The following is a 14,251-nucleotide window of genomic DNA, read 5'->3' as shown; positions in this document are numbered from 1 at the left end:
AGAAAACAGATTTGTGCATGTATGTAAAAAAAATTAGGACCTCTGAGTTCAGAATCAAAACTTCATGTTTGCGGTATATTTGTGTGCTGCATTAGAAATATCCCACATCCTGCCAGATCTTGCAACACTCTAGCAACAGACTTTGTATGGTTGTATGGAATACAACCTAACCCTCCCATAGTGAACATAATTTTTTTGGTCCCGTCCCATAGGATGTTCATTTATTATATCACATGTAGCGAACTAAATTTATGGTCACTTGAGGTTTGTTATAAATGTTCTAAGATTATACATAGTAATTGCTTCTATTCCTTCCAGAAAGCCTAAGTTGAATCCCAGTGATTTTACAGTGATTTTTGGCTGAAAAAAAGGTCTAACCAGTATGAGTAACTGCCACAGTCAGGGCTTCTATTTATTCTACCAAAGTTAACTTGCCAATGATGCCAAATAGCTTGTGAATTTGTCCCATTTCTATACTGATACGGACGTGGCTAGCAGGAATCCCACCTACAAAATTGGAGGGGACATACTCATCCCCGCTTTCTTGCTTCTGATTTGGAACATAGATAACAGTGATTTTGTGGGTTCAAACTGGCTCAGTCCTTGTCAGAATCTTTCTGACTATAGGTACCACTTCTTCTGAAAGAGACAGTGCCATGACAACCGCACTAACACATGGTAACTGCCAGCAATCGTGTCTCCCTTTGAGTGGTTTGAGCACCTACCTGCCAACTATGGTTAAAAATCTGTCCAAAAGCAGCTGTAAACAGTAAATGTCAATTTAGGTGGCTATGCATAAAATGATTATAGTGCTAAAGAAAGCCACCAATACCAATTTTTTAGTCACCATGGTCACCTGGTACTTGTCCAGCCCTGGTAGACACCCTGTATAAGTTATACATGGATACAGGCTCCTTGAATGAGGGGGGGGGGATATTAATGAGGGTGTGAATAGTCAACAGGAGGGGGATGTCTACTCGACCCTCCCACCTATGGCAATAAAACATTTTTTCACTGAAGTGGGAATCGCTCCCTTTGCCCTACCCTTGTATCTGCCTATGAGGCTATTGAACATTTTGAAAAAAATCAAAGTTTAGCTTCTCCAGAAAATTATATATTCTTTAAAAAATTCATTCATTTTGTTATAATTTTGCAATAGAAATAAATGTATTTGGCTGAAAAAAAAATATGTAACACTGTATGCCCCAAAGCAGAATGTTTTACATTGTCCTGCAATGAGCCCTTGGCTGACTGGAAATGTTCTGCAATAAAAATTCCCATAATCAAGTTTTCTACATTTTTCTTAAAATTCTTCCAGATTGTTCTGCAACGTACAGTGCAGATTTCGGCATATTCTGCTGTACATTGGGACTGTATGTACATTGTAGTTATGAAAATACTGTATATAGCCAAAACCTACATTTATTTTTTATTTTTCCATCTTCTGGAATATTCTTCAATCATATTATGCAACGTAAACCAATTGCATTCCCAGTTTATTTTTGTTTTCCGAAACTTAGATCGTTGGCAGACGGCAATAAATAATAACACAATTTTATACTTGAAACATTTATTAATGTTAAATTTTAAGTTACAAATAAAACAATTTAGATTCTTCAAGTAACATAATACAGTAATGTTTTAGAGTTTAGCATTAAAAATATCAAGTCTATCACAATTAGTAAATTGGGTTGATCTCACACGATCGACATCTGTCCAACTAGAATATTTTTCTGGAAGTCTTCGCACAGGAGTCACCTTTCCGCTGCACCACAATGATGTTAATCAGCTAGAAAGTACATGCAGATCCACATCTCCTTTCTATGGACACCGCAAGAAACATCAGAGAACACGGTTGAGTCAATCCATAATCAGTTCGGAAGAAGAAGAGAATAGGTAGTTACGTAGCAGAACTTGATCACAGTAGAGGCATCGGAAGAATTTTTACAAAACATTAAGTAAAATTTTACAATGAAATTTTTAAAAATATATAAAATCAAGCATGCGTAGGAGTGAGCTGCCATGTGAGAAGACAAAACAGAATGGTAAGCAAAGTGCGTGGGGGAAACACCAATGCCATTCAGTCGACTCGTGTAAGTGTGCTTTGCTATGGTTTGCTGTTTCAATGATGGTGCTAGTTAACCACCTGGTTTTCCCTAGGACCTTTAATCTTTAAAATATCTGTTTCATACCCACCAAACATTAAAGTCAAGCAAACTCTGTGACAGATTTTGTCTATTTCTTGGCAAAACAAGGGGGAGCCGAGTTTGGTTTTTGTAATGAAATTTAGAATGAATGATATTTACCAATCTACCATATTAATTTTTTTAATGATATTTACCCATCATTGTATTGAATAAAAATAACACGGTGGATCTGGGAAAATATTTGGATCTGTCGTGCTGGTCATTATAATGATCATTGGCCGCATTACTTTTTTTTGTAAAACACCAAATAATTTGTTTCCTTTTGATTTTGTGAACACTTGCATATGCGCTTTCCGTGGTAAAAGTTTCATACAGGCATCACAACACGTTCAGTGTGTCACTGATAGTGTATGTATGAAGTACTTTATTTTCTTATTATAGTTATTGAGGTTTACTATTTTAATTTCATTTGCTTTTCTCATTCAGTATTGCTCAGTAATAACCAAGTCGTTAGTTTCCGAGTAGATATAAAATATAAAAATAAACTTTAGTAAAAAAAATTTTTAAATTTCAAATAGTGTTTCTAATTTTCTTGTATTTCATAGTCAAATTCCTGGCTCAGGACACATGACTGAAATGGATGTTCTAATTGAAGACCATTCTGAAGAATACTATGGAATTCCTCAAGTGGTCCCTTTTTCTGGTGTTGGATACCGATTAGGAAGGTGAGTTTACTCATATCTTTCCTCAGTACAGTGGAACTTCAGCTTGCAAGCATGACACGTTCTGTGAATGTGCTCTTACTCCAAAATACACGTCAAATTAAACTTCCTCATGGGAAATAGTATAAACTCAAATGATTTTTACCACAACTGTCTTTATCATGCCAACCATGATCCTTTAAAAAAAGTGCAGATTCATTTATTTTTATTTTTTTATATTGTAGGCTCAAGTATTTCTAGAATGATAAAGAAGAGTGGGGGGCTTCACTTCAAAAACCTTGCTTGAATTAACACTCCACAAGAGCAATCTTTCATGGCTTGTGTTATGAATGCCACTCCTGTGGTCAGTGTTGTCTTAACAAAAAGGTCCTTAAACTACTACTCATTAACCACGTTACGATCAAGGATGTAATATTACATCCAAACACCAGTGGAATAAATAAAAAGTTCTCTCTATTTTCTTTCCCCTCTCGTGAAGCTCTGTTGTAACCATATGAAACAAAGTCTCTTTTTAACTCCATTTTATTTCTATACTCCTATTAGTGATTTTTTTCCTTACATGTGTGATGCATACTTCTACTATATGCATGTAAGAGCAAAAGAGTACAGGTAGAATGTGGGTGAAAAGAGAAATCTCTACTTTATACCTACTCTCGTATCTACTTATTTATTATACTGTTTTCTTTCCATTTGTTGTTTTTTCCCCATTTCCTTTTTCTTACAAGCGGTTAGGTTAGGACAAGGTTACCATATTTATTGCAGATTTGTCAAATAGAGATACTCCCAATAGCTTGTAAATAAAAGGGTTGATATACATATGCATACAATATATTTTTTCATGATAATGATAAAAAGAAGCCCCAAAGACGCTTGATCCTGGCCTCTGAACTCGTTGAGATAGCTTTGCCCACAATGAGAATAAATTAACTGTCAGCTTTTTAGTGTAACACTCGACAGACAATGCGAATACCCCAAGTCTCACGTAGACTAATGCTCATCTACGAGTCTTTATTATGTGTTACTGGTATTGTAATAAATATCTTATTTATCAGATCAAAGTCTGTTGGAAAAATTCTATGGTTTTTGCTCGTCGTGCAAGACAGCTCATTAATAGTCAAGTGTGTTTGAAAGTGATTTTGTCTCATTTCAAAACAGAGAAAAGAAGTTTGAAAATTTTTCCCTTTTCTCAAGTTTGTGGGGAGGAAATATACCCGTGAGCATAGACTAAATTAGGGGTCTTCAGCCCATTCCCCACTGTTGATATTTCAGTGGCCCACCATAACATTTCGATAGATTGACATAATTTCATTCAAAAATTAGGTAAAGCAACGGTTTCTGCAAAAAAAAAAAGTCACCCAGGTTCATATAGACTGATAAATAAGGACAGGCTGATCAGTGTACAATATTCAGCTTCTTAACCCTTTAAGCAGCAATGATGAGATATCTCGCCTCCTTAAAAGCCTCTTGTTTTAGCGTCGACAAGCCCAGATAGTTTGTGAAGTTGATTTCTCAATGAAGCACTTTTCCCTATACCCATTGGTTGCACCTGCTGAAAATCGAAAGAAAGCTTACTTCATTTAAAAAAGTTCACATTTTTTTCAAATTCAAATTTATTCTCTGGTCATAAAACCAAATAAATCTTCACCATAAATAACTTTGCGCACATCCCATCCTCCAGTCTTAAGTGGGAGGAAGCAGAAATGAACAGAATTTCCATGACATTGTATTTCTTGGATGCTTTATTGGAAGAAGGGTTGTACAGTTGGTATAGATAATTTATTTGGGTTTTTGGTCTTCGAAGGCTTTTGTCAGTTGCCTTTTAGTTTAAATAAGTGCATGATACCGCACCTTGATGGTAAAAAGAAGAAAGTTGAAGAAAAAATACATTTTTTCAAAAAGAGTAGTCATCTCTTTATTTTTTCATTTAACACAAGAACAAAGCAATTCGCCTCATTTGCAATGACAGCATAGTGCTAATGAAAGAGTACAATATTAATCCTCTGACTGCTCAATTTGTGGACCGAAATTGCTTCAAAAATTGCGTAATTTTTTTCACTCAAAAAGTGAAGTTTGAGCGGTAATACCTGCAAATGCCGCAATTTAGTGGACAACTAACGACATCTGTTGGCCAAAACGTAAATGAAACGTCTAATACTGTATATAATTATTTTCAGTGGTTAAACGGGAAAAAAACGGGATGAGGGTCATTTTTGAACTGAAAAAATAGACTAAAATCCAAACCAAACTGTCAACAGTTATTATTCTTCGGAAGAAATAAAAAATCTGAAAACTGTTCATGTTAGATATATAATAGAAAAAATTGTGAAACGTGGAAAATCACCTCTTCGTTGATGGATAATTAGTCAAATCTCTTCAGTGGGCAATTGAGATGGGCTTTGCCCATCACAGACTCAAGCTGTTTCGAATATTAGTTTATCTGGTGTGATAGTAGCAAGACGCGTGGAGGATCTGGCAGCAGATATATTCAAGACATTCAAATCCAAATGCAAGGAATTTGTTTTATTTAGTAGTAACAAAAACCACACAAGCAGCCATTTTCATTCATGGTAGTCACAAAAGCTTCGGAATTATAGAGACGTTGGCCAGTGTTGTTGCACTTGAAGGTACACCATAAAGTTCTGATTTTAAGGTAAAGAGAGATTTTAGGATAAATAATCCACTTTGGTCACACTTGAAGAAAATTAAAAATTTGCAGTAGAGACTCGTTGAAGCTTATTAAATCATACCAACACTGTTATATAGTAAATTTAATTGGCTTCCTGTTAATTATAAAATCTGGTTGCATAATATTATAGATTATGAGTTATAAATCATTTCTCAGTTCATCAATTTATCTGAGTTTGTGCTACTTTTGGCCATTTCTACACCAGTTTTGGCCACTCCAATATATTTAATAAACATTTTAATGGGTATTAAGCAGAAAATCAAGCACTCATTTTTTTAAACTTTAAATTTGAGTTAGAATGAAGAGAAAAAAATATTTAATTTGTTGATAAAATACATAGTGATATTAAATATCAACATTAATCAAATTCATAGCTAAATTCATCAGAATCATCCTTGAAATTAGTGCAGTCTGTGCACATAAAAGAATACTCGTCACCTGAGTCAGGTTTGTCTAATTGAAGTGTTTTTCCTCTTTTCCCCTTTTTGGAGCTGGGACAAGTCTTTGGGAAATTTAAAAAAAATGAAGTCTCATCAATGTAACACATAGTGGGGATTTTCTAAAACACTTGCTTCTTCACCAAGGGTCCCTTTCACTTCATTAAACCAATTTCTGATTTCGTCCTCTCTAATATTTGCCCATGCTTTAGTACTCAACTTTCTTACAACTGATTCTGGGATGCATTTCATAAAAAAATTATACCAATTTCTGCCTGGTCATTCCATCTTGGAAGGAAGTTTCTTTTGCTGGTCTCAACAATTTTCTGGACAAACAAAAAGTTGTTCTTTGTTGATAGGAAATCCCATTCTTGCAATTTCCAAAATCCACGCTTCCGATTGATTTTCTAAATCTTTCTAATGACTAATGACTATAAGTCCTAATACAACTCAAGGAGCAACATGGCCAGGGGAAGATTGGTGCCTGCCCTGAAATCTTCTGGCACAAAGTAAAAAGAGACATTCTAAAAACTTTATTAGCCTTTAGTGCAGTCATTCCTTTTTGAATGGCCTCGGCTGCAATTGTTACAAAATATCTTAGCTGCTTTGATATTATCCAGATGCTCTTAAATAAATTTAATTGATAAAAAACCCATAATTAAGCATGTGGCCAAAAGTGGAACATATAGTATACCAATTTTGGTCACTTGCATAGCTGAAAATGGTACATATACAGGATGGGCAAAAGTCTGTAGAGACTTCAAAAATGAATAAAAATCAGAAAAATAATCAAAATAAAAACGGTTTACAGGGTTAGCATTTCTGGGTCACTGGAATTTTTTTTAAGACAGGAAAAAATAACTTGAAAAACAGCTAGTAGGTGGCGCTGGTACAGGCGACTTCAGTGGAAATATGCAAATGAGACGGTTATAAGAACTTGTGCTTTTAATCCACAACCATTTCACCATTGTAAACCATGTATGTGTAGCTGCTGCACTCTGCTGTTGCTGGATTTGTGACTTGCCTGCAATGTGTTATCCCCTGTGGTGGTGGTGGTCATGTGGAACACATACTGCTGTAATAAACGATTTGGAGGCATTCTGTTCATTATTTGCGTATCTTTTCTTTGACTTGTGTACATCAGTGCCACCTATCAGCTCTTTTTTTTTTTTCCTTTCTTAAAAAAAATTCCTGTGACCCAGCGATGCTAACCCTGCAAATCGTTTTTCATTTCAGTTATTTTTCCGGTTTTTATTCATTTTTAAAGTTTCTACTGACTTTTTGCCCACCCTGTAGTACATTTTGAACACTAGTTTGGCCACCTACTTGAAAATAACTAATTTAGATATGAAATTAGAATAGGAAAAAATGAAGCTTACCTTCCAAAACCTAGTGGTGGTAATTATTTTTAGAAGAATAACATTTTTGAAAGCTTGATAAGTTTTGTAAAACCTTGCTCCTAAACAAAAAATTTGACACTTGGAGCACATGCATTTACTCCTCTTGCAAGTAATATGTTATGAATAAATTAACCAATGAGATTGTAAATAATTAAATAGTGTTTGTAGAAAGTGTAAGAATTGAGGGTCCGTGAGAGAGCTGATGCGCCACGGTAGGAATACAGAAATGCATAGTGTGATTATGTAACATGTTTCTGTCGACGCGAAATGATCCGGTTCGGTTCATGCGGCGCCAAAAACCTATGTTGTAATGTTTTTTCCCTTTTTATTCTCTGTGCACGTGGAACCGCTCGGCCCGACACAATATGTAAATCGCCGGCGACGCACCCTCACGGGAGCTAGACTTTATACTGTAGGCTGGTTTTTTTCCGCGTGTGTGTATGTCGGGATTGTTTTTTTTTCTCCCTGAGATTGCCGGTTGTTATTTGTTGGCCGTTTTATTTATTTATTTTTTTTATGATCGTGTAAATGATCTTGTTTTTTTTTCCTTGCAAATTTTTATGGAATAAAAGCTAGAGTTCAAAATGAACTTCCGATCATTGTTTTTTTTTTCTTCAGCTCAGTCGGCACGCTCTGGCTCCCAACAACCAATACCTCCTCCTAGAGTAGAAGTCCTTCTGCTCTAGAATCTATTACAATAACCCACTTCTAGGAAAACCCGGCTTTATGGTAGCATGTATCCTGTGATCATATGTAGACGTATTTGGAGTCGTTGGAAGTCATTAAACTTCTGTACTAGGTATTTTTTCTGGAGGACTTGAGAAATCAATATCTTAGAAAAAAAAAGTTTCATAATTTTTGCCGAAATAATTTCAGCCTTTCGGTCCGTAAGTGAGCGAAGCTTCCTCTGATTACTGACAACCATAGGCGGAGATTGACTTGGAAGTCTGGGGGGGGCACGATGATGCCAATTCATATATGCATATATACATTAGATCAGTCAACTTCACCTTTCACACTGCCCCCCCCCCCCCGTATCTATGCGCTTGTACAAGGTTCTTTAAAGAAAGAAAACAAAAAATGAGTAGCAAGTGTGTGTACTTTTAATTACTTGTTTCTAAAAAATCCCTTCTATCAAGATTGATTGCTGAGTGTGCCAGACAAAAATGCCGCCAAATGCAAGCTGTGCTCCAATGGGTGAATCGGCGCTCAAATAAATTGAGCTTATATTACTGAAGGGAGTATGACGCAGGGCCATAACTAGGATTTTTGTATTGTCTTGCCGCCCCCACCAATTCGGAATTCGATAATTTTATAACGGTGTTCACCTAAAAATTGCCACCCGGGGCAGTTGCCCCCCCCCCACGCCCTCTGTTACCGGCGCTGGTATGACGTCAGTGGTCTACATCATTCCTTGGAAGATCACGTGACACGTTGAATGTCGGCACATCTCCGTTATTTTCTAATGGCATCCATAGTTGTTTAAAGGAGTTTAAAACAATAAATGAAAGAAATAATTTCAGTATCGATGATATGATTTCAAAATTAATGAGAGATAATTCCAAAATTAATGAAAGACGATTTCAGCATTGATAAAAGAGAATTCCAAAATTAATAAAGCAATAACTCCATAATTGATGAAATAATTTTAGAATCAATAAAAGAATTCAGCATTAATGAAAGAAAGAATTTAGTATTAATGAAAGAATTTCAGCATTAGGGAAAGAAACAAATCCAGAATTGATGAAAGCAATTATTCCAAAAGTAATGAAAGAAATAATTCCAGAATTGATGAAAGAAATAATTCCAGAATTGATGAAAAAATTCCAGAATTAATGAAAGAAATTATTTCAGCATTAACGAAAGACATTTTTTCAGCATTAACGAAAGACATTTTTTCAGCATTGATGAAATAAATAAATTCATAATTAGAAAAAGATTAAATTATGTCTTTCATTATCTTTAGAAGAGTTTTTTTTTTAGTCTTTAAAAGAAAATTAATTGCAATATTTAGAGACTAAACTACGTTTCAATGAGGAAACTGACAGGCACGAACTGTGTTATTCTATGTGTCATATGTTTTGTATGATATATATGTGTATGTAGCCTCCTTTATTCATTACTGATGATGTGAAATGAAGTAGGTAGAAATGTAATCTCTGAAAGTTTTAATCAAAATTAAATATACGCCTATTTATGTGAAAAATATGCGTTTGTAAAAAAGGTCCTTGAATTTTTAAGTTTTACCTTGAAAAGTGCTTGAATAGTCCTTGAATTTTTTTTCGTTGGAAGAGTACGAACCATGCTACAGATGATACTTCCTCTATGACTGCTCAGAAGACAGGTTATCACATTGGTGAAGTCAGATACTGACAAATGTGGAAATACGAATATGTTGAATGGCTTTTCACTGCATCATACACCAAGAAAACTTGTGCAAGAAGTTTTTCTCCAATTTTAAATATGTGATGTCTGTTGCAGTGAAAGCAGTTAATTTCATTCGATCTGAAGGACTTAACCGTAGACAGTTTCATAACTTCTTAGAGGATTTAAAAACTGAGCATAGCAACATTATTTATTATACAGAAGTACACTGGTTGACCAGGAAAGCTGTACTTTTTAAAATTACTATAGTTATTGAGTGGTGTACTATGCTCAAAAAGTTCAAAGACTTGTGTTATGGAACAATGAATACAGATAGAACCTGTTTATTTGGTGTTTTCTAAGTAACTACGCGGTGCAATTATGCAATTTTACCATTGTTCATTCAAAGATGTGAATGCAGATTGCAAGCTTTTTTGCCACATCCTTCAGTGCTCACTACACTGCTTCAGAACCTGAGAATCATTACCCCTTAAGTAAATCTTTTATTCAAGGGAAAAGAAAACATATGAGGCAAGATCAGGGGTAATAAGTAGGTTGTAGAAGTATTGGAATGGGATGTTTGACAGATAATCTGCCACCAGGAAAGACTTGTGAACTGGCACATTGTCGTGATAGAGCACCCATGACTTGGCCTTCCAAAGATCTGGTCACTTGCGTCTCACTGAATCATGTGGATGTTTTAGGATTCATAGGTCCCTCTTGGTGTCGTCAGATTTTACAAGTCAAAACATCACATCTTGATATTTTCACAACCAGCTTATTCTTTAATGCCTAATCTTTCCCCATATGACTTTTTATTTTTCCTCGGATAAAGAATTTTTTTAATTCTGAGGTTCGAAGAAGAGCAGCGATGAAGGTATTGGAGGGTGTGACAAAAATAGGCTTGCAATCTGCATTTACCATTTACATCTTTATATGACCAATGACAAAAGTTCATAATTGCACAGGGTGTATTTACTTAGTAGGAAACACCAAATAAACAGGTTCTGACTGTCTTTATACTTTCGCAATAAAATAAGTCAAAACTTTTTAATATAGTAGTATGATAAATCTACGTCTTGGAAACCAGACAATTATGTACAATGCATTACAAATCCGAAAACCGAATTCAGAAGCAGATTTTATGACTTCCGTTAGAATGAAATTTCTATAAAAATGTTCTGCCAGAGCTACAATGAGAATTTGTGTGTGACAGTGTAGTGAAATTCAAGTTATTGAAATTCTTTCATTAATTGATTCTTTATTCTATGAATATGAAGAAAAGTATCCAGAAATATGCAAACACTCATTGTTCATGTCTTCTATATTTGGCAGTACCAGCATAGGTGAACACGAAAAAAAACTAGGACACGTCTGACTGATCAGCATTTGGAGGATATTTTACGAATCACATCAACAAAAATTTTACCTGGCGTTGAAGCTTTAGTCAAGTAAAAACAATGAGTTTCTCATTGAAACAAATTACATCCACCCATATTTGTAATATGAGTACGCAAAGATTTTTAATATAACCAATATAAACCAATAATTTGCTACATACTTAATTCAACATATACATGTATATGCATAAAATATGCCATTTTCATTCTGCTTCATCCAATATAAAAAATGCATAAAATAATTGGTCAGACCTCAATTCAACTTAATTTTTTAAAATTAAAACACCACATAATGAAATAAAATTTGTCATACGCTTCATATATCATTGATCATTTTTGTTGCACCATGGTAATTTTCTGCACACGAGGGCTAATTAGACCAGAACCTACAATTTATTGCCGATTCCGAACGGCAGGCTTGTTTTTATACTCATCGAGAGGTTGGTGCGCTAACCCCTCGATGGGGGGACTCCCTGCCTTAGCAATTTTTTCTGCAGTCATGTTGCTGTTTCTGTTGTATCCCTGTGCTGGGAAAGTTTTCTGACTAGAACGAACCGGGTATCGAACGCGCGACACCTCTAAACATCCTTTGGTACTTTAGGCGAGTATCTTATCAACCTGGGCTACTGTGCCCCGCTTCATAGTTCAATACATTGTATCTAAGCATACGTAGGATATTGACCTTTTCCCCCCCAGATTTTCTCTGTTGGTGCAAAATGTGGTGCATGCTGATATCTTATGTGCCTTGCATACACAATGTGTATACTGTTGTAGGCAGCAATGCATGATTTACAGGGAAGACAGGATTTTTCCGCATCACTAAAATCTTTCAATCGGAAACCAGATTCTTCTGCTTTTTTCGTATCTTTATAGAAATTTCTCTTAAAATCCTCAAATTGTGCTTCACATGAATGAAAAATCCCTGAAGAAAATACTCTTTGTCCCTGCATCCCTGGCTGACCACATTTTCTCAGGAAAAATATAGAAAATTATAGGATTTCAAGTGCAGGTAATCTGCAATCGTCCCCAAATATGATATCAAAAGTGAGCAAAGTTGACAGTTATTGCCAAATATCACTAATCACTGAAAATGAAGTGCTCATACAAATCGGTGAATTTGCATTTAAATTCTACAAAAAACATTTAATATAAAAAATTATGTGAGATACAATATATTCATACTTAGTCATAATTTTCATTTGTAATTTGGTGAAAAATAATTTTAATTCTTGAAAGATTCAGTAGGCTTCATTGAGAATAAAGCAAAAAAGTGCCTTTTTTTTTAATTGGAATGGTGGAAACATCCTGGGAAAACAGGTCATATGATCCACCCTATGCATTGTAAAATAATCTTAAGTTTTTCCTTTTATTTGTATGACATGTTTTCTTTAGTGCACAATATTCTATGTAATAAACTAGAGATTTTTCAAGTCTGAGTACCTATGCACAGTGAAAACGTGTTTCAGCACAAGTAACTGGTGAACCATTGTTTATACATACTTTCAATTAGGAAAAGTGTGTTAAATAATATGCCCATTTTAGATGTGATTCATTCTAATAGAGGTATATACAGGCAAACTTGGTTAATTAAAACATGGTAAATTTAAATTTTAGGAATTTTTAAAGTTAAGTTTCTTTTTAAAGGCCATTTTGACAATAAACACAAATCAATTGAAAAATAAATTTTAATCAGATTTGGAGAGAATAATACCTACCCAAAAATTTTTCATTGTGTAACTGATGAAAAAAATATTTACATTCTAAACCAGTGTTTCCCAAAGTGGGCAATATCACCCCCCAGGGGGCGATGGGACTATTCAAGGGGGCGATACTAGCTACAGACACGATTAGGGGGGCTACGAATGAGCATAAGGGGGCGATGGGATGACGAGAGGAAAAAATAAGTTTTCGAAAACTGGGATCCTTTTCCGAAGAAAGCCTTCGTAAATATCTGTGCCTATGGGCGAAAAAAAAACTAATATTTGCACTCAGTAGTTGTACTTGTTTCATCTGCTGTAATTGATCAATAAAGCCTTCTGTCGCAGATTTCAACACCATCTGGGAATGACTGGTTTTGCTAATGACTATTCATTATTGGAGCTATCGTCCCCCAAAAAAGTGGAGCTGGTATCGGTGTTCTGGTTTCAGGGCCCCGAGACGATTCTCGTTATTATTTTTTTTTCACCTTATAAATTCAATACAGATTGTGGCCCACCAAAGAGCCTAGCCTCGGGACCCTGCGGCAAGGTGGGGGCATGATTTTAGCATCCCTGTTCATTCACCTACGGCTATGGCTTTTTTGCATTCTGGTTTTTTTTTTTTTTTTATAAAAGAACCGTTTGGGAACAGACACAAACATCAATGGTCAACAGCTCCTCACGACACCACTAGGAACCCTGACGCTCACTTTGAGGAACTGCTGTAATAGAAAATTTTTGTAATGTATTCGTTTAAGTTCCTGAATTACTTAAACCCAAAGATAACGTTGGAAGTACCAAATTATGAATTACAGATGAGCAGTCTTGAATTTTCGTGCAAAAAAGTCACATACCTAAAGTATTTGTTACACAACGGATGGCAGGGCCGTCTTAATAGCACCATGCCCCCCCCCCCCCTGGGCCAAGTAGTTTTTCTGAGGCCCTACCACGTAAATTATAGAAAATTTCAACCAAATCTCACTTTTGTGAGGCCCGGGTAGGCCCATGCGTTAAGACGGCACTGAAGGATGGACCTCCATTTCATGGTTCAAACATGCATATCAGCTTCAGCCACCTCGTTGGACAATTTGCCTCTTGGGGGCGTTTGTGTTTCTATATGTAATTTTGATGGTGTCCGAAAAGAAATGAATGTTATGCGGAAGAGATGTTTGTTGAATCCACACCGTAAGTTCAGTAATGTATTTTTTTTCATCAAAATTTTGATGTTACTAAATCCTCTTATATTGACCGATTTTCATGACTTATGTAAAACACTTGGGCAGTACTATCTATCAGAGGCACAGACATAAAAAATATATTGGAGAGGGGCAGGGCGTCGGAAGTGTTTCGAACCTGTGGGTGCCCGCCTTGAGATTCATGTAGGAAATTTCGCTTTTT

General features: G+C 35.5%; 1 protein-coding gene across 1 annotated transcript in view; it reads left to right on the top strand.

The window, feature by feature from the left end:
• The window catches only part of LOC149065810 (NSFL1 cofactor p47-like), a 66,373-nt gene that overhangs the window by 31,152 nt on the left and 20,970 nt on the right, over window positions 1-14,251 (top strand). The window contains exon 8 of the mRNA XM_089254111.1: window positions 2,753-2,872. Within this exon, the coding sequence (XP_089110237.1) occupies window positions 2,753-2,872 (120 nt within the window). The remainder of the gene's footprint in view (window positions 1-2,752; window positions 2,873-14,251) is intronic.

This window comes from Pholcus phalangioides, unplaced genomic scaffold (assembly GCF_987345545.1).
Source record: "Pholcus phalangioides strain wild (caught in Gottingen) unplaced genomic scaffold, Ppha-v1.0 ptg000039l_1, whole genome shotgun sequence".
Taxonomy (NCBI): Eukaryota; Metazoa; Arthropoda; class Arachnida; order Araneae; family Pholcidae; genus Pholcus; species Pholcus phalangioides.
Note: the sequence above shows the minus strand (reverse complement) of the source record. Positions and strands in the feature narration are given on the sequence as shown.